At 42.8% G+C, this 27,074-nt stretch overlaps 1 protein-coding gene across 2 annotated transcripts in view; it reads left to right on the top strand.

Moving 5' to 3' along the window:
* The window catches only part of GABRB1 (gamma-aminobutyric acid type A receptor subunit beta1), a 163,537-nt gene that overhangs the window by 106,732 nt on the left and 29,731 nt on the right, over positions 1-27,074 (top strand). Inside the window, exon 8 of one of the 2 annotated variants that reach the window (XM_070756591.1) lies at positions 21,467-21,702. In XM_070756591.1, the coding sequence (XP_070612692.1) occupies positions 21,467-21,702 (236 nt within the window). Of the gene's footprint in view, positions 1-21,466; positions 21,709-27,074 lie in introns of both variants that reach the window. The other variant, XM_070756590.1, reaches the window with a different exon arrangement.

Raw genomic sequence — 27,074 nt, 5'->3', positions numbered from 1 at the left:
GGGGGACATGATCGAAACATTTAAATATGTTAAAGGGTTAAATAGGGTTCAGGAGGGAAGTGTTTTTAACAGGAAAGTGAACACAAGAACAAGGGGACACAATCTGAAGTTAGTTGGGGGAAAGATCAAAGGCAACATGAGAAAATATTATTTTACTGAAAGAGTAGTAGATCCTTGGAACAAACTTCCAGCAGACGTGGTTGGGAAATACACAGTAACTGAATTTAAACATGCCTGGGATAAACATATATCCATCCTAAGATAAAATACAGGAAATAGTAAAAGGGCAGACTAGATGGACCAAGAGGTCTTTTTCTGCCGTCAGTCTTCTATGTTTCTATGTTTCTATGTTTCTATGTTTCTAAAAGAGTGCACACACAGTAAGAGAGCACATGCACCCAGCCTCAGGTTTATAAGGTGAAAATGGTTCGGAAGTAGAGACAAAGAAATTTTAAACACTGGATTCGTATCTCGAAAAGTTTGTCAGTAGGGGCATTTGTAACTAGATGTACCACTGTAATGTGTGCGATTGGGGAAACCACTGGGATGGTGGAGGACCTGTTTTCTCCCTGGAGAGTCCTAGAGAGGCCCCATGGAGGCTTCTCCCTGCTTTTTCCAGCCTTGTTTCCTCCCAAGAGACTCCTAGAGAGGCCCCACAGAAGCTTCTTCCTGCCTTTTCCAGTTACAATTTCAGAGGCTTGGGTTCGTAAGTGAAAAATGATTTGCAAGAAGAGGCAAAAAAATCTTGAACACGCAGTTCATATCTGGAAAAGTTCGTAAGTATAGATGTTTGTAGGTAGAGGTACCACTCTGTGTGTGCGTGTGTGTGTTTGTGTGTGTGTGTGTGTGTATGTTTGTTTATTTTCATAGATTTTCGTGGGTATAGGTATGTAGGTCTTGGCATATTCGGGCTTCTTCTGAATATGCCAAGACTTTCTGAGCACAAAGCTGAAAGAACCAGCCTGAAGATGATGAGTGGGACCTTGTCGAAACATCACCAGGATTCTCTGAACCTTACACGGGAAGAAACCTGAATGTGCCAAGACCCCCCCCCACACACACACACACACACACTGCTCAAAAAAAATAAAGGGAACACTTAAACACCACAATATAATGCCAAGTAAATCAAACTTCTGTGAAATCAAACTGTCCACTTAGGAAGCAACACTGACTGACAATCAATTTCACATGCTGTTCTGGAGGTATCATCACGTTTGTTCATATTGTGGGGGTGTTTTTCTATTTCAATGGCTTCCATGATTATTCTTTTGTTATAGTGTTCACAAACATGATGATACCTCCCACCTACCAGACATCTGGACACCAGCCCTCATTAACAAACATATCCCAGCCATACAAACTGAAACCAGACCCAGAACAACACAGGACACGACCAGCAATCATCCCCACCACACCCAAACCCACACCCACCCTACAGACCAAATACAACCACCACCCAGAAGCCAAACTACAGCAGTGCCTCCAACTGTTGCAGCCCCCTCTGACATGCACACAGAGCAAACTGACAAACACCATAAACACATGACCAGACCACAAACTCACAGCCAAACCAAAATTGTTACACCCCAGATACACATTACAAAACAGCTAAGTAGTCTGCAAGCTCCAACTACTCAGGATATCAGCTCCAATCCACAAACATCAACTAATCAGCATACATCAATTACATCAATGACCCCAGGTGTTACCTCACTGACTCACCAGGAAGTTTCAACAAAGCTTGCAGCTGCTGAGCCAGCACTCCATATCCACCCACCAGTATTTCTAGAGGGAAGGTAGCTCAGGTCATACTGTGTTCGCCCTAGCACAAGGACAAAAACACCAACCTGAAGATGACGAGTGGGACCTCGCTGAAACATCACCACAAATCTCTGAAACTTACACAGGAAAAAACTGAATATGCCAAGACCTTCATACCTATACCCGTGAAAATCTATGAAAACATATATGTTTATATGTTACATATATAGATTATGGTTTGTCAGCTATAATGGTTTATCTACCTTGGATATGGCCCCTGATGGGGCTAAGAGGCAGAAAAGAAGCAGTATGCTCCTCCCATATTTGGGTATACTAGGGTGATTCAACAGGAAAAACAACATATACTGTAACTCTTCCCTGGTACAAGCTGAGAGGAGGAGATCCTGTGGACTAGAGGTTAAAGCCACTACCTTACAAGGCAGACTCTGTGGGTTCAAATCCCAGTACGGGTATCACTAGCTGATGAGAGCATATGAAGCTCTCATTACTATACTAGCCAAATTCCTTTTCATTATCAGCAAAATATGTTGCAGACAGACAGACAGACAGACAGACAGGTAGATACTTATTTATTAAATATCATCAAAGATAAAAAACATTTCATTTGTCAAAATGGGAAAAAAGGTAGGCAAAAGCAAGGGCAAATGTGAATAATAGGTAAGAGAAAAATGGAATTAAAAGCAACAATTTAAAAGAGACGGTTTGCAGTAGTGGCTCAGGCATCAGTTTACAACCAGAGGTGTGCGTTCTAGTCCCACCTTGGATACAAAACCAGTTGGTGGCCTTAGGCCAGTCATAGCGATGGACGACGGAGAAAACACACGGACCATAGAGCTAGGATTTAATGGATCACTTTATTTATTAAATCAGCACCTGAAGAGGTGAAATAAATGTATATCAAAAGGCACAGGTTTTCCAGAGATGATTAGCATGGATAATTCCAAAGATAGGGCCTTTGATTGTTCCAGCTCTAACCCTTTTATGTATGTAACAGCAGCAGCAAAGAGAAGAAAATAAAGCCTCAGTCAATCTATTCTGCACAAAGGAAACAGCTTGATGGATGGGGTGGTGAGGTGATTCCCCATCTCATTAGCTTCATGCACTAATTTGTATATTGTAATTGGTCAAATTAAGCATTACTGTACTTCATACTCCTAATCCTTCTCCCTGCCTGAGGAAGTAGTCCCAGAATAATAGCTTGGTAAATGTGGCATTTACCACCACATCATCTATTTGCCAGTATAAAAATTTTACTTGTTTCTTTTATTGTATGTCCTTCATATGATATGGTTTAATATCTGGCTATTTCCTACTGGGTCTAGATTGCTTTGTGTCTGAAGTTCTGATACATCCATTGTTATCCTCATGTAATGTGTTAGTTGCCAAAGTAAAGTTCAGGTGCTACAGTATCAAATGACCACACGTGAGAAGGTGAAACATTAGAGAAGAGAGCAACCAAGATGATAAGGGGATTGGAAACTAAACATACGAAGAGAGGTTGCGGGAACTGGGCATGAATAGTCTAGTGATGAGAAGTACCACGGGAGACATGATAGCAATCTTCTTGAGGGGCTGCCACAGAGGGGCTGCCACAGAGAGGAGTGGGTCAGACTGTTTACCAAAGCACCAGAAAGCCAGACAAGGAACAATGGATGGAAATCAACCAAAGAAAGATTTACCTGGAAACAAGGAGAAACTTTCTAACAGTGAGAGCAATCAACCAGTGGAAGGCTTGCCTGTGGAGGTTGTGAACACTCCAAAACTTGAGACTTTCAAGAAGAGATTGGACTGCCATTTGTCTGGGGTGATGTAGGTTCCTGCTTGAGCAGGGAGTTGGACTAGATGTACAAGATCCCTTCCAACTCTAGTAAATAAATAAACAATGATTCAGAAATTGGACATTGAGAAGATTCCCCCAGCATATGCAGTTGCAGTTAAGAACAGATTTCCACTGCTCAACCTCACAGAAAGATAAACAGATGAACTATGGGAGGAAATAAAAACTATTGTCACCAGAGTAGACCAAGATATATTACATACAAGAAACCAAAGAAATTGATTATATGGCTATCTGAAGCTACATTAGAGATTGTAGAAAAGAGAAAGAAAGCAAAAGCCATTGGTGACATGGAAGAAATGTGAAAACTAAAAGATTCAGAAAAAGGCAAGAAAAGATAAAGAAAAGTATTGAGCAGAGCAATATATAAGAAACTGGAGGAAACAGGCATGAGAAGTCATACAAGCAGTAAAATCAACCATTGAAGAACAAAGAGGCAAGCTGGTGAGTGAATGGGGGCAGCTGTGGAGAAGGGAGAAAAATCAGCTATGGGGCATAAAGGCCAGCAGACCAAGGGCAGAACAACAACTGGCAGAGAGTAAAAAGGTGAGCCAGTGAGACATCAGAGCAAGGAGGAAGAGGAGAGGCAAGCTTGCTATGGACCATCCAGGGGGTGCTGTTTGCTGGTGAAAGCAGCATCCCAGTGTGACAGACCAGCAAACAGGTGCCATGTGACTGCAGAGCAAAAAACAGTGCAGCAGGGAGGAGAGCCAGCAGCAGCAAAGGGACAGCACAGAGAGCTAGAGCTTGAGAGCAGCACAGAGAGCAACACAGAAAGTGATGGTAGAGTTGAATGGTGGGATGAACAGAGCACATCAGACAACAGAGCTGAGCTGACTGGAAAGCTGCATGGCAAGCCGAGAGAGCTGACCATAGCAGGGCTGAGGCGAAAAAGAGCAAAGCACCAAAAGACAGAATAGAGCTGGCAGAGACAACAACAAAAGGCCAGAGCAGCGAAAGACAGAAGTAAAAGCAAAAAATTAAGCCTAAGGTCCCAATAGGGAGGGAAGGAAGTCCCCAGTAGAAAGTAAAATATATACAGGGCAGAAAATAAAAGATAATTAAAAAAGGAATTAATAAGAACAAGAATGGAACATTAAAAATCAAAGAACAAAATCAATCAAATAAAAAGACAAATCTTAAATAACAGGGCAGGAATGAATTGGAGCTCAAAAACCTTTTAAAAATATAGGGAAGAAAAGGGTAAATAAAACTAACATAACAATAAACAAGTTAAATAAATAACAAGGTATAAAAATAAGCACAAAAAGCAGGAAAAAGATAGAAAAAAAAGAAAGAAGCATACTTTTTTTTACCCCTAAGAGAACCAGCAAAAAGAAAAAAACTCATGGACTCATATTATTGTGGAATGCAACATATGTTCCATGTATATGCTTAGTCCCAAAGAACACCCAAGTTATACGTGTATTAAACATAAATTATGTGAACTAGAGGGAAAATAAGGGATCTACAGTAAAGTGACCAGATTTTAACATAGGTAAAGAAGGACACCATTGACAGGAGGGGGGGGGGGGGGTTTGATTAAAAATTTGGTCTATATGGAGCAAAAAAAATCTTTTTCTCTCTCCCTTTCTCTCTCCCTTTCTTTCTTTCTTTCTTTCTTTCTCTTTCTTTCTTCCTTCCTCTCTTTTTCTCACTCTCTTTCTCTCTCTTCCCCTCCCCTTCTCTCTATTTTTTCTTTCTCTCCCTACGTCTTTCTTTCTCTCCCTCTCTCTTTTCTCTCTCTTCCTCCCTCTCTATTTCTCTCTCTCTTTCCCTCCTTCCCTCCCTCTCCCTCTGTTTCTCTCTGTTTCTCTCTCCCTCTTAGTAGCTCCTTGGAACAAACTTCCAGCAGACGTGGTTGGTAAATCCACAGTAACTGAATTTAAACATGCCTGGGATAAACATATATCCATCCTAAGATAAAATACAGGAAATAGTATAAGGGCAGAGTAGATGGACCCTGAGGTCTTTTTCTGCCGTCAATCTTCTGTGTTTCTATGTTTCTTTCTTTCTTTCTTTCTTCCTTTCTCTTTCTTTCTCTCCCTTCATTCCATCCTCTCTTTTTTTCTCTTTCTCTCTCTCTTCCTTCCTCCCTGTGCCATGGTCGAGTGGGGGGGAAGGTGGAGGAAAAAGAGGAGTGGGGAGAAGGGGTTCAGCAGCTCCCTTCTCTCTCTCCCTCCCTGTCCCTCTCTTTCTCTCTCTCCCTTCCTCCCTGTCTCCCCCGTTGTTTCAGCGAGGCTGGGATCAGCAAAAGAGTGATCCAGAGTCTATTTTAAGGTGAGTGAGTGGGGGCGGGGAAGGCAGAGGAAAAAGAGCAGGAGGAGGAGAAGGGGCTCAGCAGCTGAGCTTCCCAGGTCTTTCTCAACCAAGGAGCCGGCCAGAATGACTGACATGGGAGACAGAGCAAGAAGGGGAACCTCCCGAGCTGCCAAGGCTTGTCAAATGCCTGGCCGCTTCAGCTTTTTCCTACCGGCTGCCAGCTCTGCCTGCCTCTTCAGGGATCCGTCCGGGTCGTATCCAGGAGCATGTCTAGGCCGATGGGGGGCTACCCGCCCTGGAGATGCCCATGAAGACCAACTGCCATGCCAGCTATCTCTGTGTGGCAGTTGGTCTTCAAAAAAAAGCGGGACATTTTTCAAATGCTGTGGGACGTGGGACAAATGATCAGAAATTGGGACTGTCTCACTGAAGGCGGGATGTCTGGTCACCTTAATCTAGAGGCAACGCTAGGCAAATTCCAACGTATACAAGAATGCTATAACCAAATTGAATCAAATAATGAACAAATAACTCCCAGAGGATTTGACCCTGCTGATAAACTCTTGAAGGAAGACAAATAGAAAGAAACATAATAATCAAAGACAGAAGCAGCATACATCTAACAAATCCCTACTGCCCAATCTAATCTAACCAGAAACAGCCCCATTAAAACTTATTTCTCTTCCTATATGAAAATAAGCAGACCCACAACCTCCACCTCTATGAAAACATGCAGATACCTAGAGGAGAGACAGCATCAAATATTCCTAAAAATGTCACATCAACAAATAAACCTGAGATAAACATAATAGCAACCCAGACTGCAACCCCACCACCACCCACTACCCCCCCCAAAAAAAGGAAGGTGAGATTCTCTTCTCAAAGGAACAGAACCAGCCATCTGTAGACCAAACATACAATCTAGGGAAGCATGTTGTCTACCTGGAGCAAAAATCAAAGATGCAGCTGAGAACCTAACCAAAGTAATTAGTGTCGGGATTAGAAGGGCCCTTACCTTAAGCAAGGCGCTCAGCCCGTGAGGAGTGAGCCAGGACCTTCCGGAGGTGATGGGTATTGAAGTACAGACAAAGCATGTTCGAATGAACAAGTTACTTTATTAGAAAAGTATAAAAATAATAAATGTCTGAGGAGACATAAGATGGCACATCTTATAGCTAGGAAAGATGAACCGAAAGAATGGACTCTAAAATAGAGACCGCCCTTCTTCATCAAGAAGAGGGGATGTGAGCAAACAGGTTACATCACACAGGAGAAGCTATATTACTAGACAGAGTTAACTATCTAACTACTGGATGTTTCTCAATGTCTTTGGGGGCTGGCAATTTCCAGCGCGGCACCCCTTCTTTGTCAGTCATCGGAGACATAAGGGACATCAGGACATCAAGACATCAATTCACTTGAGGCACATTTTGTTGGTGAGGTATTCATGTTGATCAGCTGGCAATGGCTTATTCAGCAAGTCAGCGATCTGCTCAGTAGTGGATACATACTGAATTTTCACGAATCCTTCTTTCACCTTCTCTCTGGTATTTTGATACCGGATGTGAATGTGCCGTGAGCGAGCTCCAACAAATTCAGCTTCAGCAATGAATGCAACTGAAATATTATCCTCCATAATAACAATTGGTGTCATAGGACTTTCCCAAATACTATCAATGAGAGGAAAAAGAGACATTAATGCATTACAGCAATCAGAAACACATGCATATTCAGATTCAGTTGAAGAGCAAGAAATAAACTTCTGCTGCCTAACTTTCCAAAAGAAAGGACAACCATTTAAAAACATGATATAACCAGAAGTACTTTTTCGTGTTTCTGTGTCACTTGCCCAGTCAGCATCAGCATAACAAATCACTTCAGGGTACTCAACATGATCCGGCTCGAGGTACAGCTTCTTGCCCTTCGTGAGCTTCATGTATTTGAGCAGCTTCTTTATGCAAGACCAGTGAAACGTGGTTGCTTTGCCAACGTATCTGGACAGTAGATTCACACTCAGTGAAATGTCAGGTCTCGTCCAGCTGCTGATGTACAATAGCGATCCAATCACTGACCGGTACAATGTTTTGTTCTCAAAATCAGGATACTCTTCTCGGGTTAACCTGTAAAAGTCAGTTTGCATAGGAGAACGACAAGTATGCGCATCAGACATGTTACAATTTTGCAAAAGCTGGTCAACCTACTTTCTTGTGAAAGAGAGAACCCCTTCTCAGTTTTCTCAAACTGAACACCTAGATAATCATTGATATGCCCTAGGCTTTTTAAGGTGAAATGTTTTTCAAGGCCCTTAGCAAAAGTTTGACTAGTGCTTTCATTTAGACCCACATAAACAATATCATCAACATAAACAAGAACAATTTCATAAGTCTTACCTTGCCCTTTTGTGAACACGCATCCATCAGATTCGGACTTAATAAAGCCCATTGAATTTAGCTTTTGGATAACAATTTGTACCAACAGAGGGCACTCTGCTTGAGGCCGTATAAAGACTTGCTGAGAGACCAGACCTCACCTTATCGGTCCTGGAATCCGGGAGCACCCTTGACGTAGATCTCTTCATTCAGATCAGCGTTCAAATAGGCAGTCTCTACATCAAACTGAAAAACCTCTAAGCCCAAAGCAACAGCAGTGATTAGGGCAATCTTGACACTCTCATTTCTGACTGTGGGTGAATATGTGTCAGTGTAGTCATCTGGATAAACTTGAGAGAATCCTTGAGCTACAAGTCTAGCTTTGTACAGCTTTTCCTCATTAGGTTTTTGTTTGACTTTATACACCCAGCGTGTGCCAATGACTTTCTTCTTGTTAGGAGGCTCCACCTTTTGGAACACTTTAAGTTTCTTTAAACAGTCCAGTTCGCGTTCCATAGCCTCATGCCATTTTTCTTGTTCAAAGTCAGGCAAAAGTTTGATCTGGTGAAAATGATCAGGTGGAAGTGTAAGATTGTTACACATGAAAAGATAAGGAGATTCAGATACTTGCTGTGCAAATCTCTTTGGAGGAGTTCCTTTGGTAGTCCTCTTGGAACGTCTTGGAATGCTGGTCCATCCTTCATCATCATCTCCGCCTTCAAGTTCATCACCAGAGGTTTCCTCTGCGACTGTCGAAGGCTGTTCATCATCTGGAACATCAGGAATATCTGGCACAGCTCCCTGGTCATCAGGTATCGCCACACCTTCCTTAGGAAAATAAACTGAAGTATCATTACTATGTATACTGGACCAATTTGTGTCTTCCTCAAATTTGGCTGAATTAGAAATGTAAACTCTATGATGAGAGTCAGCAAATTTGTGGTACTTGGAGACTTCATCAAAGCCGATGAATCTCATTCTTTCTGACACAGGACCTCCTTTTCTTCTCTGTTCAACTGGAATGTTAACAGTGGCATAACAACCAAAAATGTAGATATTTTGAATATCAGGTTTCTTGCCATGAAGCAAGTAATAAGGAGTGTCTTGAATGATGCTACTCCATGTTCTGTTAACAATGTAATTAGCATACCTTAATGCTTGGCCCCACTACGAAAAGTCCACGTTTGCATCCTCAATGAGACAACGAAACATTGTCTGCAAAATCCCGTTCCTGCGTTCACACACACCATTGTGAGCCGGAGTCCCGGGTGATGAGGTCTGCTGGCGGATTCCATTTCTGGCCATCCATCCTTGGAACTCTTGTGACATAAATTCACCTCCATGATCACTTTGAATCCGCTTGATCCAGACGTCGTGTTGGGTGAGTATCTCTGCAGCAAAGCCTTTAAAAGCCTCAAACGCCTCTGATTTTTGTTTTAAAAGAAAAACATAGCCAAATTGTGAGTAACTGTCAACTACAGTTAAGAAATACTTACGTTTACCAACAGTAGGACGAAATGGACCGACAACGTCGGTATGGACCAATTCAAAAATGCATGTACAGAGTCGGACAGCCACCTTAGGTACTGGAGAGTGCTTCGACTTGGCTGAGTTACAAATTTTACAATCTAAGTAAACCTTGCAAGCCCCATCAATTTTGAAACCATCAACATATTCAGACATCTTTGCTAAGACGGGGTAAGAAGCATGCCCCAAGTGACGATGCCATCTGTGAATGCACCTGGAATGAAAAGATTTATTTGTTAACACATGTTTAACATTTGTAATAGCATTAGGAACCTCAGGGGTTTCATTGGTTTTAGGAACCTTTGAACTAGCGGTGGCACCAGGGTTTCTCTCTGGACCTGTGCTAACGCCCTTTGGAACGCTTATACTTACACTACCTTTGCTGGCAGGTTTGGGTTGCAAATAAAAAATACCTTTGATGGGAATGGCAGTAGCAAGAAGTTTGCCATCCTTGATAATATTAGTATCAGTAAGTTCAAAGTTTATTACAACCTTCAATTCTTCTCTCAGGCAATATCCACTAAGGATGTTGTTCTTGGCAGTTGGAACGTAGAAAACATTTGAGATAAGGGAGTCCAGTTCTTTGACGAAGACTTTTCCTTTTCCTTCCACCTTGGAACGTAGATCACCAACTCCGAATACTTCCTTGACATCTGTCTGGTGTAGCTCACTGAAGGATTCCTTCCGGTACGCGATGTGTGCCACTGCTCCGCTGTCTAGGGTCCATAACTCACGAATGTCGTAGAGTGGACTCTTTTCAGGAACAATGCTGAGGTGGATGGTACCAACATAAGTAGGTTTCTCATCTTTTGAGTCTTTGGGAGTTGACTTTGCAGCTCCAGAACTCTTTCCTCTGGATCCTTTCTTCTGTGCGCCTTTAGGCTGAGTTGGATAAGGTGGATGATCAGTCTCGCCAGATTTCACACTTTGCACATCAGGAGACTTGCGAGTGTCATCCTTCTTAAAAGGTTTCTGGCGTGAGTACTTTGGAGTACTTGTTTTCTGCTGACCGCCCTTGGCCAAGTTAGATTTAAATGCTGCTGACATAGGTCTAAGGCCAGTGTTCAGCAACTCTGCTTCTTCAGTAAGCATGTTACAGAGTCTCTGAGTAGTCTTCTGGGCCAGTGGGAGTATACTGAACTTGTAAATAACTTCCTTCCATTTAGGACCAAGGGAAGTTATAATAGCCGCATTTACTTGATTGTCATCATAGCGGTATCCTCTTTCTTCTAAGTCTTTATGAATAGTTAAAAGCTTAGATAAGTGTGGTGCAAGTTCACCCCCAGTTGGAAGTTTAGTGTTATTAAACTTGGCTATCAGTATGTAATTGCCTTCATCTGATATTGGCCTAAACATGCCGTCTATTGACTCTAGTATCTGAGCAGAAGTAATGTCACGTGTGTCATATCTTATTGACGATTGTGAGTCCATGCTCATAAGAATGAGTAGCTTGGCTTTTATGTCAGCTTCCCTTTCTTCTGCAGTCCAGCGCCTTACTGGGGGATTATGTGCAATCCCATCTATGTCATGAGCCAGTAGGTGCAAATTTATTCTGTGAAGCCACTTCCGATAATTGTGTCCATTAGGTAACAGCACAAACTCACCTTTCAGAGCAGAAGAAGTGATGGTCTGCCTCGTTGGTGCAGTCATCTGAACTGCTTGGAGTGGTTGGGGTTGAGCCCCAACCCCTCCTGGCAAACCTTGTGGCTGTCCCACCTGGGGAAGTTGCGCTTGCATCTGTGGAATAAAGACTGGAGGTCTCTGCGATGAAACAGAAGGACCTGGAATAAATGGAACTTGGTTTTTCTGCATTTGTGCTGCCAAATCAGCTTGGGAAAAAGCCTGTCTGGTTTCAGGTAATGCCTTTTCCTTTCGGGCATTCCATCCACTAGTGGCCGCTGTTGCGTAACTTTTAGCAGTGGGGGAAACCCCCTCTTTTCTATAGTCAGCAAATTCAAAATGCAAAAGCTCCGGCTTTTTTTCTTTGGGCTGATTAGCCCTCCCTTCCTCAATTGGAATGTCTTCTATGTTAGAGGCAGGCGGGAAGAAATGGGTCACCACGGGAGAATGGCTGATATGCGCATGCTTATCTTCGGGTGAGTGGGAGGAATGGATTCCTTCTGTCTCTCCCTTTGGAGAATGAGCATACGTGGCACCTCTCAGGGACATAACCTCCATCTTTTCTGTAATAAGTTTAAGCTGGAGTTTCTTCAAAGATCTTAATTCAGTCCTGGCATCATCAGCCTTTTTTAAGTAACTGAAATAGATTTCTTGCTGCTCTATATTTTTCATAGTAGGTAAGTTATCAAAGTGAAGACAGACTGATTCTAAAGCGTGAATTTCTTTCTCATCCTTTTCAATGAGCTCCTCAATTTTCTGCAGGTTTAGGAATGTTCCCTTTATTTTAGCAGAAGTGAGAGAGCTGAAATCATCTAGATGCTTCATTTTGGCTGATGCCTTTACATGCATAACAGATGATTGAGATGGGAAAAGAGTTAACGTCTCGTCTTCTTCTTCATCACTAGGGTTAATTGAAAGACTGCCGGAGGGGCCCCCTTGGGCAGATTTACATTCTTCCTCCCGAATCCCAACATCATCAATCATGTAAGAGAGACTTACAGTTTGCTGAATGCTGTCGTCAGCTGGAGAGGCTTCCTTCTCAGAATGCAAAAACATAGTAGGATTCCGTTTACTATCCGTTACACGAATAGTCTCCTTGAGCTCGGCAAGCTGCTGACTCGTGAGAGAATCTACGTAGGATTGCGTAAGAGGATTGCGCTTCTTCTTCGCTGGCATCTGGAGAAATTCCTAGTGAGCTTACGGGGTGTAAGCGGGGTCTATTCCTTCAACAATAACCGTCACTCTGCTACCATGTCGAGATTAGAAGGGCCCTTACCTTAAGCAAGGCGCTCAGCCCGTGAGGAGTGAGCCAGGACCTTCCGGAGGTGATGGGTATTGAAGTACAGACAAAGCATGTTCGAATGAACAAGTTACTTTATTAGAAAAGTATAAAAATAATAAATGTCTGAGGAGACATAAGATGGCACATCTTATAGCTAGGAAAGATGAACCGAAAGAATGGACTCTAAAATAGAGACCGCCCTTCTTCATCAAGAAGAGGGGATGTGAGCAAGCAGGTTACATCACACAGGAGGAGCTATATTACTAGACAGAGTTAACTATCTAACTACTGGATGTTTCTCAATGTCTTTGGGGGCTGGCAATTTCCAGCGCGACAATTAGGTCCAAAGTTTATTACCTTTTCTTCCTCCTTCAATTGGGATGAACAATACAAAAAGAAACTCAGTAAAATATTGAGAGATTATAAGCAACTAGGCAACAAAATTAAGGAGCTAGGAGCACAAGTAGTGCTCTCATTAGGACTGTGATCAATGTTCCCTCTAATTTTTTTTCGGTGTGAGCGGAAAAGTATAATATCCGAATGGCACATTTTCAGGCCTGGGTGTGGATTAGTTATAAACATTGTCATTGAGTGAATCTGGTTTCTCCCCGCCCCCGCCCCCATTGTCTTTGCTTGTAAGACAGTAGCAAAAGGGGGTCATGTGACCTCAGGACACAGCAACTGTCATAAATATGAAACGGAGGCTAAGTTTTGATCACACAATCGTGGAGCTGCTGCGAAGGTCATAACCCCTTCCTTCCTTCCTCCATCCCTCCCTCCTTCCATCCCGTCCTCTTTCTCTCCCTCTCTTTCCCTTTTCTTTCTTTCTCTCCACTTCTGACCTACAGTTTGGAAGCTATGCTGAGTTCTCTGCACTGCCCAGACTACAGGATGAGTATGGGCAGGTAAGAGAAATGAGTCCTAAAGGTGCTTCTTCTTAGCTGAATGGGGGAAAGGACAAAAAAATATAGGAAAGAAAGGGAACAGGTGATATAAAATTGATCTGCTAGCCCATTAAATTATGCAATGTTGCAAAAGTCAGGCAGCAAAGATGGAAGAGATGTGGAAAAGGATCTTCCAGAGAGCCATGGTGATCTTACAGCCAGCTATATCCCCTCCTCCTTGAATTCAAGAATACAAACTGTAAACAGCACTATTTTCCTCTCCTCTTCCTCTGTGTTCTGAAAGTGCAGTTTAAAATGGCTTTTCTGACCCTTTTATACTTCCCAATCTAGTCCCCTCCTCCCTGAATTCAATAACACAATCAGTCAATGAAATTTCCCCTTACAGCCAGCTATATCCCCTCCTCCTTGAATTCAAGAATACAAACTGTAAACAGCACTATTTTCCTCTCCTCTTCCTCTGTGTTCTGAAAGTTTGAAAATTCAAAACAGTCTTTTATCACAAAATTCAAAAGAAACAAAGCATCCTTTTTGTATTGCAAAATGCACTCTTCCCCAAAACAACATTGTAGGCTGTACAAGTCCCTTAATCAGTCCTTAAGTTCTTAGCTAGTAGCTGTGAAGAAATGTCACAGCCCTCCTTCTTCCCACAAAGTGAAACACACACACACTTTACTCTGCTTTGGTGTCAAAGGCATGAAAAATCCACAAATAAAGTTCAGAAACAGTGAGGCACGATCCTGAAGAACTGCAATCAGATAATCTTCCACACAGCCAAACCAGCACGCTGCTATTTATAGCAGCAGCTCTAATTACTGGAGCCCCACCCAAACACAGGTGGCCTCTCTTATCTCCTGTAATATTTTCTCAATTGGTCTCTTCGATGCATGTCTGCACCTGCATGGGTCTAACACTTCATCATCCGAATCTACCGAAGATTATGGTGATTGGCTTCCTGTGCTGTGTGCCAAGCCCCCCTCTTCCAAGTCACCCCCACCTTCTTCTTCGTCCAAGGAAACTGCACTCCCTGACTCTGCTGGCAACAAAACAAGCCTAGGACATGTTGACGCTTCCCATGCCTCCACCTCCACATTCCCTGGGGCAGGAGCTGGGCCAGAGCCAACCACAACATTAATCATCTAATACATTTGGGCCAAAGGGACCTATAACACTGCTAATTTTCAATATTCATATAACCTTATTTATTCATATGCATCTCTAAATCCTTATTCTAGCTTAACTGCCCTTTTTAACCAAAAAAAACAACAAACATTAAGATAAAGAAGAAAAGAAAAAGCAATATTATTTATTCCTAAATAAATATCATCCATTCATATCTACTAAATCTTGCTGAATATCCCCGTAACAAGTAAAGTACTGTAGATCCATATTGATTGGTGCAGGAAAATGAAAATGTAAAAACCTTTTATTAAAAAGAATCTCCCCGTGCTTCTGCTATCTTGATATCAAATGCTGATTAAGAGGCAAACTGTATCACAGAGACTTAAAAGCACCCTATGTGGAGTTGTCCCCATCTATGCTACAGCATATGAATGTAAAGATGTAGACCTGTGTTAACATTGCTTTTAGGTCAGAGCTGGCAGCGCCTGGGCTGTGGTGGGAGAGCGACCACGCCTCATGGACTTGCAAAGGTGGGCTCAGGCTCGGGAAGTGTGAGGAGAAAGAGGCAGAGGGAAAGTAGGCGGCAGCAGCAGTGGCGGCGGGACCTGCAGCTCGGTGGGTGTCTCCTCACGGGGCAGAGCCCCCTCTCTCTTTCTCGTGGCGGTGCCCCATCCTGGGGCTGCTCCCACCATGGCTGCATAGTCCCGAAGCTCCTGGCTGAGTGTCGTCCTGTGCTTTCTATGGCTTCCCAGTTGCCTCCTTGCTCCCTTTTCTTCTCCCACCACCTGTGACTACCACCGGCACCTCCCGCCAAGCTGTCAGCCGTCGCCGTGGGTTCCTCAAACGGGAGCTGCCGCTTCCCTCCAGGCAGCCCAGCCATGCGGCCATAGAAAGCACAGAGGTTATTGTCGCCACCTCTGCTTCCACTCAGGGAACCACCATGGTCGAGCTGAGCGAGAGGAAAAGGTGTGGCAAACCACAGTGGCTCTGAGTGGAGGCAGAGGCAATGGCAATAACCTCTGCACTTTTTACAGCCATGTGGCTGGGTTGCCTGGAGGGAAGCGGCAGTTCCCACCCAAGGAACCCACAGTGATGGCTGCCGGCTTGGCGGGAGGCAATGGCTAGACACAGGTGGTGGGAGGAGGGAACCGGGGTGGTGGCAAATCTCCCAGTCGTGGTTGCTGGGAGAGACTCTTTAAACTTCGTGGCGGGCTTGCAGTGGAATGGGAACCTTTGCAGGAGGAAAAACCCTTGCCAGCATTTCCTTGTCACTCCTCCGCCAACTCTGCCGGCTGACTCCTCTGAGCAGTCTTGGAAAAGACTGCGTGGGGGGTTGTTTTCGTCTGCGTGGCTGCATGAATGCGCAGCTTAGAGGGAACGTTGACTGTGATAGCACTCGGATGCATGAGTGCCCACACCCATATTTCAATGCTTGGGGATGGCAAAAATGGCATACCCTGGCCCTCGAAGGCCCCTGGAGGCCTGAAGCAGCCCATATCCCAACCTCTGGTGGGCCCGGTAGGCCCATTTTTGTCCTCCCCGGGCTTGAGAGGTTTCTATAGAGCTTGGAAAGGGCAAAAATCCCCTTCCCCATCCCCCGGAGATTCTATGGAAGCCAAAAATGTCCTCCCAGAGCCTCCAGGTGAGCCACAAATCAGCTGGCCAGCATGCACATGCACATTGGAGCTGAGCTAGGTAATGGTTCGTGTGCCAGCCGATATAGCGGGAGCCACAGAACTAGCCGTTCCTGGAGAATGAGAGACCGCTGCTTAATAGCGATCCCTCATTCCGGCTCTCTATACTGGTGATGAGTGTAACTCTGGCCCTGGGCTCAGGCTGCTGCTACTCAATGCCAGGTCAATGGTAAATAAAGCTCTCTTTTTATCCGGGATTTGATCCTGGATGAGGAGGACAACCTGGCATGTGTGACTGAAACCTGGCTGGGCCCAGAGGGAGGAGTTCCTCTCTCTGAAATTTGCCCAGCCAGGTTTCATATATGGCATCAGCCTCGACCTCAGGGACCGGGGGGAGGAGTGGCTATAATAGCCAGGGAGAGCCTTTGCTGTGTAGAATCATTGCTCCAGAGATTGCGGGTTGTGAGTCCCTCCTAGTGAAGTTGGACTTAGGGGTTCAGATGGGCCTGTTGCTCAACTACCTGCCTCGCAGGTGCATGTCAACAGCCCTGCCTGTGCTGCTCAAGGAGGTGGCCGGGCTGGCAGAAGGTTTCCCCAATCTCATTGTTTTGGGGAAATTTTACCTGCCATCACTCGGCGGAACCTCTGGATTAGCACAGGAGTTCATGGCCAACATGACAGCCATGGACCTGACTCAAGTAGTGCAGGGTCCGACTCACAAGGGGGGGCATGCACCCTACATGGTGTTTCTCTCTGAGCAATTGAGCAATGGTCTGACATTAAGGGGCTTAGAAGTGTTGCCTTTGTCATGGTCAGACCATTTTCTACTGCGGCTTTACTTCCTGGCTCCAATCCTTCCCCGCAGGGAGGCGGAACTGATTAAACAGTTCTGCCCCAGATGCCTGAAGGACCCAGAGAGCTTTCAGAAGGCGCTTGGGGTTATTCAAGAGGCACTCATCCACAGTTTGACGGAGTCTCTTGCTGAGGCTTGGAACAAGGCTGCAGTGGACGCTCTTGACCGGATTGCACCGTTGCGACCTTTCCGCGGCACTAGACCCCGTAGAGCTCCATGATTCAACAAGGAGCTCCGGGAGTTGAAACGCCAGAAGAGACATCTACATGAAACCGTTGGGTGAGATCCCCAGGTATGCCCATGTTACACCAACACTCCACAGTCTGCATTGGTTGCCGATCAATTTCCAGTCACAATTCAAAGTGTTGGTTATGACCTATAAAGCCCTTCATAGCATCGGACCAGAATATCTCCGGGACCGCCTTCTGCCGCACGAATTCCAGCGACCGATTAGGTCCCACAGAGTTGGCCTTCTCCGGGTCCCATCGACTAAACAAGGGGAAGAGCCTTCTCTGTGGCAGCCCCGACTCTCTGGTATCTCTGGAATCAGCTCCCCCTGGAGATTAGAACTGCCCCCACCCTCCTTGCCTTCCGTAAACTCCTTAAAACTCACCTCTGCCATCAGGCATGGGGGAATTGAGGCATTTCCCCCCTCCCCCGGGCCCATACAATTTATGTATGGTATGTCTGTGTGTATGTATGTCTGGTTTAATAATGGGGTTTTTAAATGTTTTTTTTTTAATTTATTAGATTTCTTGTGAATTGTTCTATTGTATGTTGTGAGCCACCCCGAGTCTACGGAGAGGGGCGGCATACAAATCTAATTAATTAATAAATAAATAAATAAACAAACAAACAAACACACACACACACACACACACACACACACATACATACATACATACATAAATAACATTACATAGGATTTCCAGTGAAAGGTCCACACCCATTGAGGGAGAAAAGAATTCTAGAAATAAACCACTGGCTAAAAGGTCAGTTTGGTTTCCTGGACCATGGACTGCCTTACTTTCATTTTGTGCATCAGTCTTCACACAAAAAGAAATTGTAGCACAACATACACATTTTTATTTCTAGGCTGTCTTTTATTTATTTATTTTGTTAGACCAGACTATAATTTCTTTTTGCATAGACTGATGCAAAGAATGAGTTCTCTCTACTACCTGTTACTTGCTTGCCATCTTCTCTCTTTAGTGGACCGACTATTTCTTTGATTTTTTTTCTTGTTATTTATATGCTGAAAGACAGTTTCTTTATTATTTTTTATTTTCTTTTGCAAATATTTGTTCATTCTGAGCCTTTGCTTTCCCAATTTCATCTTTGCAGATTCAGACTATCTGTTATGTGTTCCTCTTTCCATTTTTTGTACTTATTCTTTTTGTCTTTTAGTTTATCAGAAAGATCTTTGTGCAACAATGTTGGTTTCTTCTTGTTTTCTTGTTTTTCTTTTTTTAATGGTATTATGTTGGATTAGCCTTTTATGATCACATTTTCAGTGTTTTCCCATACTACTTGAATTGTTTCCTCCTTTAGAAATTTTTATCCATGAAATTTTGCTTAGCCTTTCTCTGAGTTTTTAAAAATTAACTTGGTTAATTTTATCAATAGCAGTATCATATTTTACCATATTTTTCAGAGTATAACACACACCAGAGTATAAGATGCACCTTAGTTTTGGGAGCGGAAAGCAAGGAAAAAAGGCCCTTACCTCCCAGCAATTTGCCAAATATAAAAAAGCAAACAGTACAGATGATATACATGGTTTGCTATGTATTTCTGTGCATAGAAATAACCCATAGAAATAACAAAGAATTGGAGAAATGTACATTATGACAGTATGTTAATACCAGAAAGTTTTCTTAAATGTAATCACACTAACTCATCCCAATTATTTAAATTGATTTACTCCAAACATTATGAAGTCAGGGTTTAACTCAGCTGCCTTATCTTAATAATAAAACAGGACACTGTTACATTTCAGATTATGCTTTTACAGATTTTTTAAAACTTATATGGCTTTCTTCTCTGCTATTTAAAAGAAGATACAATAGCACTGGGCCTCTTCAGATCTAGCATTTATTTTAAAAAGCTTCTTCATTTTGTTAAGTTTTCTAGAACAATAATAAAGCAGTCTTTAAAAAATATAATTTGATCTATATAATCTAATATAATTTGAACATTCTATAGACATATATAGTTTCTGATTTACCTCCTTGCATCCAGATGAAGCAACTGGTTAGCACAATAAAATAAAAGTGTGCCTCTGCCTCACTCCCAGTTTGCCTCCTTGCAGCTAAAGTTACACTTTAGTTTCACTTTCATTTGCCTTGCTGCCTCAGTCAACTGAGAGTTGGGAAGCTGATAATGAATTGCTTGGCCTAACAGGCTGTTCTCTGTTTGGTGCAAAGAGGTAAATTGCTCGGAGGCAGAGGCCAAAGTTTGGGAGTGGGTGGGTGGATGGGAGTACATTTGGTGTATAAGACACACCCAGGTTTTCACCCTCTTTTGGGAGGTAAAAAGGTGTAGTCTTATACTCCAAAAAATACAGTATATATGCTTCACAGTGCTTTTATAGCCCTCTCTAAGCAGTTCACAGAGTCAGCATATTGACACCAACAATCTGGGTCCTCATTTTACCCACCTCAGAAGGATAGAAGGCTGAATCAACCTTGAGCCAGTGAGATTTGAACTGCTGAACTGTAGCTAGCAGTCAGCTGGTATAGCCTGCAGTACTGCACTCTAATCAATATGCCACCTCAGCTCTTTTTTTAAAAAAAAGTCAGTTTGGTAAATTGACTTTTATAAAGCCAATTTTATAAATTTATTATTTTTTAATAAAGTCAGTTTTGCCATATGATGTGAGTGATTCACTTGAAACATCAATCATGCTGGCAGTAATCAGTGAGAAAATAAGAAGGCACCATCCTAGTATTCATTGGCTGAACACTATAAAGGGTAACACAGGATGACCATGGCAGATTTGAAAGAGGTGATGCAAGACAGAGGGGCATGCAAAGTACTGATCCATAGACTGGCCAAGTGTCAGATATAACTGAATAGCTGATGACAATAATGAAAATTGAAATAAAATAAAATAAAATAAAATAATAAAATAAAATATAAGATGAAATGAAATGAAATTTTAAAAAAATTGATTATTTTATCTAAAGTCTAGTAGTAGTTTGTAGAGTGAAACTAACTCAAAGAAGATCAAACAAAGATGAAATTCTGTACAGAAAAGTGTCACTTCCAATATACCACAAAATATATTTTATATAAACAGGTACCAGGCAATGTAAGCAGTGGTTTTCCTTATGACACTCTATGGAAGCAATAAAATTGAAGAAGCAGGATAGAAAGAATAGTGATGCTTTTGAAATTTAGTTTGGTGTTGAAGAAGTTGAGAATACCCAAGATAGCCAAGAAAGCTAAGAAATGGATAATAAAATCAATTCAAAATTCTCACTCGAGGCACAAACACCCAGGCTCAAATGATCATATTTTGTGAATATTATAGGAAGAACAAGGAAGGAAAGAAAAGATGAGGATGACCAACTTAATTATATGGCAAATAGTATACCATTAGAAGACCCAAAGCGCCTTGTTGGGGATAGATCATCCTGAAGAAAATCTGTCAGTGTGGTCACTGAGAACCAAAACCAACTTAATGGTACATAATCAAGTAATCAAATCTTGTAGATGGGAAGAAAACATAGTGATACAAATTTATCTTAAAAATGCCAAAGATTTTTTTCAACAATAATGTCATAATTATATACGTTTAACTGACAAACGTCTATACAAAATCTTTGATTTCTGCATATAAGAATTTCATATGAAGATGTGCTAGATCAAATATTCAGGTCAAATATTCTAACTTGGTGAAACGTAGTTGTAGAGAACTTTCTGTAACTTAAGAATCAGCACATATCCTCCAATTCATAAGGCAATAAAATATAAAACATTTTATATCAGGCAACATTGTACATAGAATATTATTCAAATCATGGTAGTTAAGCTTCTTCTGCTTTAGAAAGAAACAAACTCATATTCTCTCCTATTGTCCCCAAATCTCTAAGGTCTCAGCTATTCATTGTGGCAAGTCTTGAAAGTTATAATTCCCCAAATCTGAATGATACAATGGAAAAGATGCTAAAAGTCTTTATATGAAATGGCTCAGATATTAAGGTGGATGCCTGTGCTAGAATTCTTTGCTGTGGTATCTTTAGAAAGGTAATTCTTTCCTTCTCTATAGGAATCACCACTGTGCTGACAATGACCACCATTAGCACTCACCTCAGGGAAACCCTTCCCAAAATCCCATACGTGAAGGCAATTGACATCTACCTTATGGGCTGCTTTGTGTTTGTATTCCTTGCTTTACTGGAATATGCATTTGTCAACTACACGTTCTTTGGCAAAGGTCCTCAACATCAGAAGAAAGCAGCACAAAAAGCCACCAATGAGAGGAAGAAAGTGGAGATGCAAAAAGTTCAGGTATATCTCTGAAAGTTGATATAGTTTCCTATTTATCTGGACAAGCATTGTTGAAGCAGAAGATTGTAGCACTCCAAACAAATCGATCTGTTAGTGAATTCATATTACAAATGTAAATAGGCTTTATAAAGTGGCCTAATCCTCTTAATTGGAAAATAATTTTTGGAAAAATAAATTTTGAATTAGAGAATATGAAAGGAATGAGTATTAGAACATATTCATAATATTCAATAGTTCATCATGTCAATAATTAGTATAAGATATTAAATAGTCAGTGATTTTAATATTAGTATTTATTGTTTAAATATATTTCTCCCAAAATTAGCCTAGAAATATATTTGTATACTGCATACATCCATAAATGTATTTATAAAGTAAAAAACTTTAAAATTAATTTGGAAAATCTGTTGATCAACTTATGCTGATTATCTGTTTTTATTGTATTATGGGCCTGGGTGTGAGAATTTTTTTAACAGATGTAAGAAATATCAGAGTAAAGTAAGTAAAGAATCCAACGCATGCACTTCAGTAGTGAAAAAAGTAAAGTACTAGACATATAAAGGAAACATCAAATTAAATGTACAGGTAGACAACACCTGGCTCAACAGTGGTAACTGTGAGAGCAATGTAGTCAGTGGTCAAAAGCTTATGAGCCAGCACTGTGCTGTAACTACCAAAAAAACCAATACAGTCCTGGGCTGAATCAACAGAGAAAACATCAAGACCACAAGCAGTAATAATACTGTTCTATATTGCACTTGTGAGGCCACATTTGAAATATGGCATCCAGTTTTCGTCACCATGATACAAAAATATTCTTAAAAATCTAGAAAAAGTGTAGAGAAAAGCAACATAAGAGATATGGAAACTAAATAGATGAATGTTTATGGGAACTAAGTATGTCTAATGAAGAGAAAGACTAGGAATGACATGCTAGCAACAAAGGTGGTATTCAGATGGTTCAGACCAGTTCGTTTGAAATGGTAGTAGCGACTTGTGGGTGAGTAGGCCTACCCCACCTGCCCCATCCACCCACCCTGGCACTATGCATGCAAGCTGCGTACAGGAGTAAAGTGCATGCACAGAAGGCCGTGTGCATGATGAGAAGGGTGCCCACATGCATAAAGATCATGCACATGCACAAAAGGTCATGCACATGCAGAGAAGGTTTCATGCAGGCACAGAAGATGCATGCATCACCAAAGCAAACATGTGCTCATGCACTCTAACATTTTTGGGGGAATGGGACTTTTTGCCTCCACCAGTTGGATGAAGCTCTTTCCTCCGCAGCAGCTGATCGGCCGCTGCCTTCACTCCCTCGCCCAAAGGCCCTAGCTCTTGGCTCCAGCCCTTTGGCCACAAAAATCCAAATTCAGCCACAGCCTTTTGGCCACATGGGACACTTTGCCACCATCCAATCAGAACGGTTGTTACAAAATGTTACTTTTGGAAGGAAAGAATGGGACAGTTTGCTCTTTCATACACAAACACACACATTGAATGATAGAGAGGGAAGGGACCTTGGTGGCCATCTAGTCTGATGTGACCCACCTTCTCATTCAGGAGACTTACAGAATGATAGAGAGGAAAGGGAACTCAGTGGCCATCTAGTCTGACCCCCTTCTCATTCAGGAGACTTACAGAATGATAGAGAGGGAAGGGACCTTGGTGGCCATCTAGTCTGATGTGACCCACCTTCTCATTCAGGAGACTTACAGAATGATAGAGAGGAAAGGGAACTCAGTGGCCATCTAGTCTGACCCCCTTCTCATTCAGGAGACTTACAGAATGATAGAGATGGAAGGGGCCGCAGTGGCCATCTAGTTTGACCCCCCTTCTCATTCAGGGGACTTACAGAGTGATAGAGAGGGAAGGGACCTCGGTGGCCATCTAGTCTGACCCCCTACTCATTCAGGAGTCTTACAGAATTATAGAGATGGAAGGGGCCACAGTGGCCATCTAGTTTGACCCCCTTCTCATTCGGCTAATGATCTCTCCCTGTTTGCTGAGAGAGAGAGAGGTCCGTTCATGCTGTGGGCATCTAGACAATCCCATGCCCTTTTCACCCCCTCCTCTCTCCATGTGGACAGTCCACAAAGTGTGTGTGGGGGGGGAAGATTGGAGGGCTAATGATCCCTCCCTGTTTGCAGAGAGAGAGAGAGGTCCATTCATGCTGTGGGCATCTAGACAATCCCATGCCCTTTTCACCCCCTCCTCTGTCCATGTGGACAGTCCACAAAGTGGGGGGGGGAAGAGTGTTGGAAGGGACCCTGAAGAAAAAGAGAGAGAGAGAAAGAAATGCAAAGGGAGTTTTAGAGAGGAGCATGTAGCAGTGTGTTCCCCCAGCCAATGTTCCTTTCGCATCTGCCTTGAGGCATCATAAAAATTCCACAGATAATCATGACAAGCAGGTCATAAAGGGGCCCCAGACAGCAACCAGCCTTCACTTCTGTCATTTGCTAATAGAATCCTACCTATCTCTCTGTCCCACCCACCCATCTTTTGTGAGGATCATTAGACCCCAAGTCTTTTCCCCCCTTCCCCTCACACTTTGTGGACTCTCCAAGGTCCCTTCCAACTCTTGTTAAATGTGTATAGATGGAGGGCAGGGGTGGCCCCCTACCCTCACTTCTGACAAATTCATTCCTAAGTGTGAGTGTTCATTGCTTCCATTTCAAATCAAGTGTTAATGTTGTACATTTCCCAAAACACCAGAATGGCTGAGTGCAACCCAAAGACAAACATGTCTGTGTGTGTGTATGTGTGTTTGTGTGTGTGTGTGAAAAAGGTCCTCATCTTCAAAGAAACAGGAATTAACAAAAGAGTGAGGAAAAGATAGAAGTTATCATTCTACAAATTGGCATACCGGGTCACATTTAGTTGGGGCAATAGACCTCATGACCCCTTTACCATATATCCACACCAAAGAAACAGGAGTTTCCTAAAACAATTAGCATTTCAAGGAGATATAGGAATTCTGTACTTGGTGATTTTGATTCCATATCTATTGATGGGATAAGCATTGGAGTTTAGCTTTGTTGAAAACAAAAGTTCATTGCTGCTGATCATGTGTGTGTCTCTGTGTGTGTGTGTGTATGTGTGTGTGTGTGTGAAAGAGCTCCCAACGCCCCACACACACTTTGGGGACTCTACACATGAATGGAGAAGAAGGCATGGGATCGTCTAGATGCCCAGAGTATGAACAGACCTCTCTCTCTCTGCAAAAAGGAAAGGATCATTAGCCTTCCCAATTTTTTCCCACAAAGCCCCCTGCCCCCCCACACTTTGGGGACCCATGCCTCTTTTCACCCCTCCTTCATTCGTCTTGAGGGTCCCCAGAAGTGGGATGGGGAGGGGGCATTGTGAGCTCTTTCACACCCACAAACACAAACCCACACATACCAATTCTACTCAGCACCCCTCCTCAAGCAGGAAACTGACACAGAGTCATAGAGATGGATGGTACCTCAGAGGCCATCTAGTCCAGCCCTCTTCACAAGCAGGAGAATTGGTCTCCTGGTCAAATTTCTGGGGTGCTAAATTGGCTGGTGGAACTCCCTGTCTCACAACAAGCTAATTTGGGAAGCCAATCAGATTGGTCCTCACAAAAGACAGGTGGGTAGGTGTGAGAGAGAGATAGGTAGGATTCTATTAGCAAATGACAGAAGTGAAGGCTGCTTGCTGTCTGGGGCCCCTTTATGACCTGCTTGTCATGATTATCTGTGGAATTTTTACGATGCCTCAAGGCAGATGCGAAAGGAACATTGACTGGGGGAACACACTGCTACATGCTCCTCTCTAAAACTCCCTTTGCATTTCTCTCTCTCTCTTTTTCTTCAGGGTCCCTTCCAACACTCTTTCCCCCCCCCCCACTTTGTGGACTGTCCACATGGACAGAGGAGGGGGTGAAAAGGGCATGGGATCGTTTAGATGCCCACAGCATGAACGGACCTCTTTCTCTCTCTGCAAACAGGGGGGGATCATTAGCCGAGAAGGGGGTCAGACTAGATGGACACTGTGGCCCCTTCCATCTCTATCATTCTTTAAGACTCCTGAATGAGAAGGGGGGTCAGACTAGATGGACACCGAGGTCCCTTCTCTCTCTATCATTCTGTAAGTCTCCTGAATGAGAAGGTGGGTCAAACTAGATGGCCAGTGAGGTCCCTTTCCTCTCTATCATTCTGTAAGTCTCCTGAATGAGAAGAGGGGTCAGTCTAGATGGCCACTGAGTTCCCTTTCCTCTCTATCATTCTGTAAGTCTCCTGAATGAGAAGGTGGGTCAGGTCAGACTAGATGGCCACTGAGTTCCCTTCCCTCTCTATCATTCTGTAAGTCTCCTGAATGAGAAGGGAGTCAGACTAGATGGCCACTGAGTTCCCTTTTCTCTCTATCATTCTATAAGTCTCCTGAATGAGAAGGTGGGTCAGGTCAGACTAGATGGCCACCGAGGTCCCTTCCATCTCTATCATTCAATGTGTGTGTTTGTGTATGAAAGAGCAAACTGTCCCATTCTTTCCTTCCAAAAGTAGCATTTTGTAACAACAATTCTGATTGGATGGTGGCGAAGTGTCCCATGTGGCCAAAAGGCTGTGGCTGAATTTGGATTTTTGTGGCCAAAGGGCTGGGGCCAAGAGCTAGGGGCCTTTGGGCGAGGGAGTGAAGGCAGCGGCCGATCAGCTGCTGCGGAGGAAAGAGCTTCATCCAACTGGCGGAGGCTAAATGTCCTAAACCCCATTTTTGGTGTTGAGTGAACCGGTAGGGAAATCATGTGAATATCACCTCCGTTAGCAACCTTACAGTACTTGAAGGTATTTTACAGAGAAAAGGTGATCTTAAGAGATCAAAGCTAGAACTAAAGAGAACAATTAATTAGTGGAACCAGTTGTGAGTGCTTCTTTACTGAATGTTTTCAAGAAGAGGTTGGACAACCATTTGTCCCAAATGGTATAGTGTCTCCTTTGTTGAGAAGAGGGTTGGACTGTAAGATTTTCAAGATGCCTTCCAAACCTGTTTTCTCTGTTCTATGTGCATCCATATACATACAGGTAGTTCTTGGCTTCCAACAGTTCACTTAATGACTGTTCGAAGCTACAACATCACCAAAGAAATTGACATATGACAATTTTTTACATTTAAAAATGACTTATGATCATTGCAGCATGCCCATGCAGCATGTGATTTACATTCAGATGCTTGACAACTGACTCACATTTATGACTGTTGCTGTATATCCGGGTCAACTGATAACCTTTTACAACCTTCTGAGAAACCAGATTCATTTAACAACTGTATTATTAATTTAACAACTGCAGTGATTCATTTAATAAATGTGGCAAGAAAAGTTGTATAATGGGGCAAAACACACT

Source organism: Erythrolamprus reginae, chromosome 7 (assembly GCF_031021105.1).
Source record: "Erythrolamprus reginae isolate rEryReg1 chromosome 7, rEryReg1.hap1, whole genome shotgun sequence".
NCBI classification, from domain to species: Eukaryota; Metazoa; Chordata; class Lepidosauria; order Squamata; family Dipsadidae; genus Erythrolamprus; species Erythrolamprus reginae.
The sequence above is the reverse complement of the archived record's forward strand: the minus strand, read 5'-3'. Positions and strand labels throughout refer to the sequence as shown.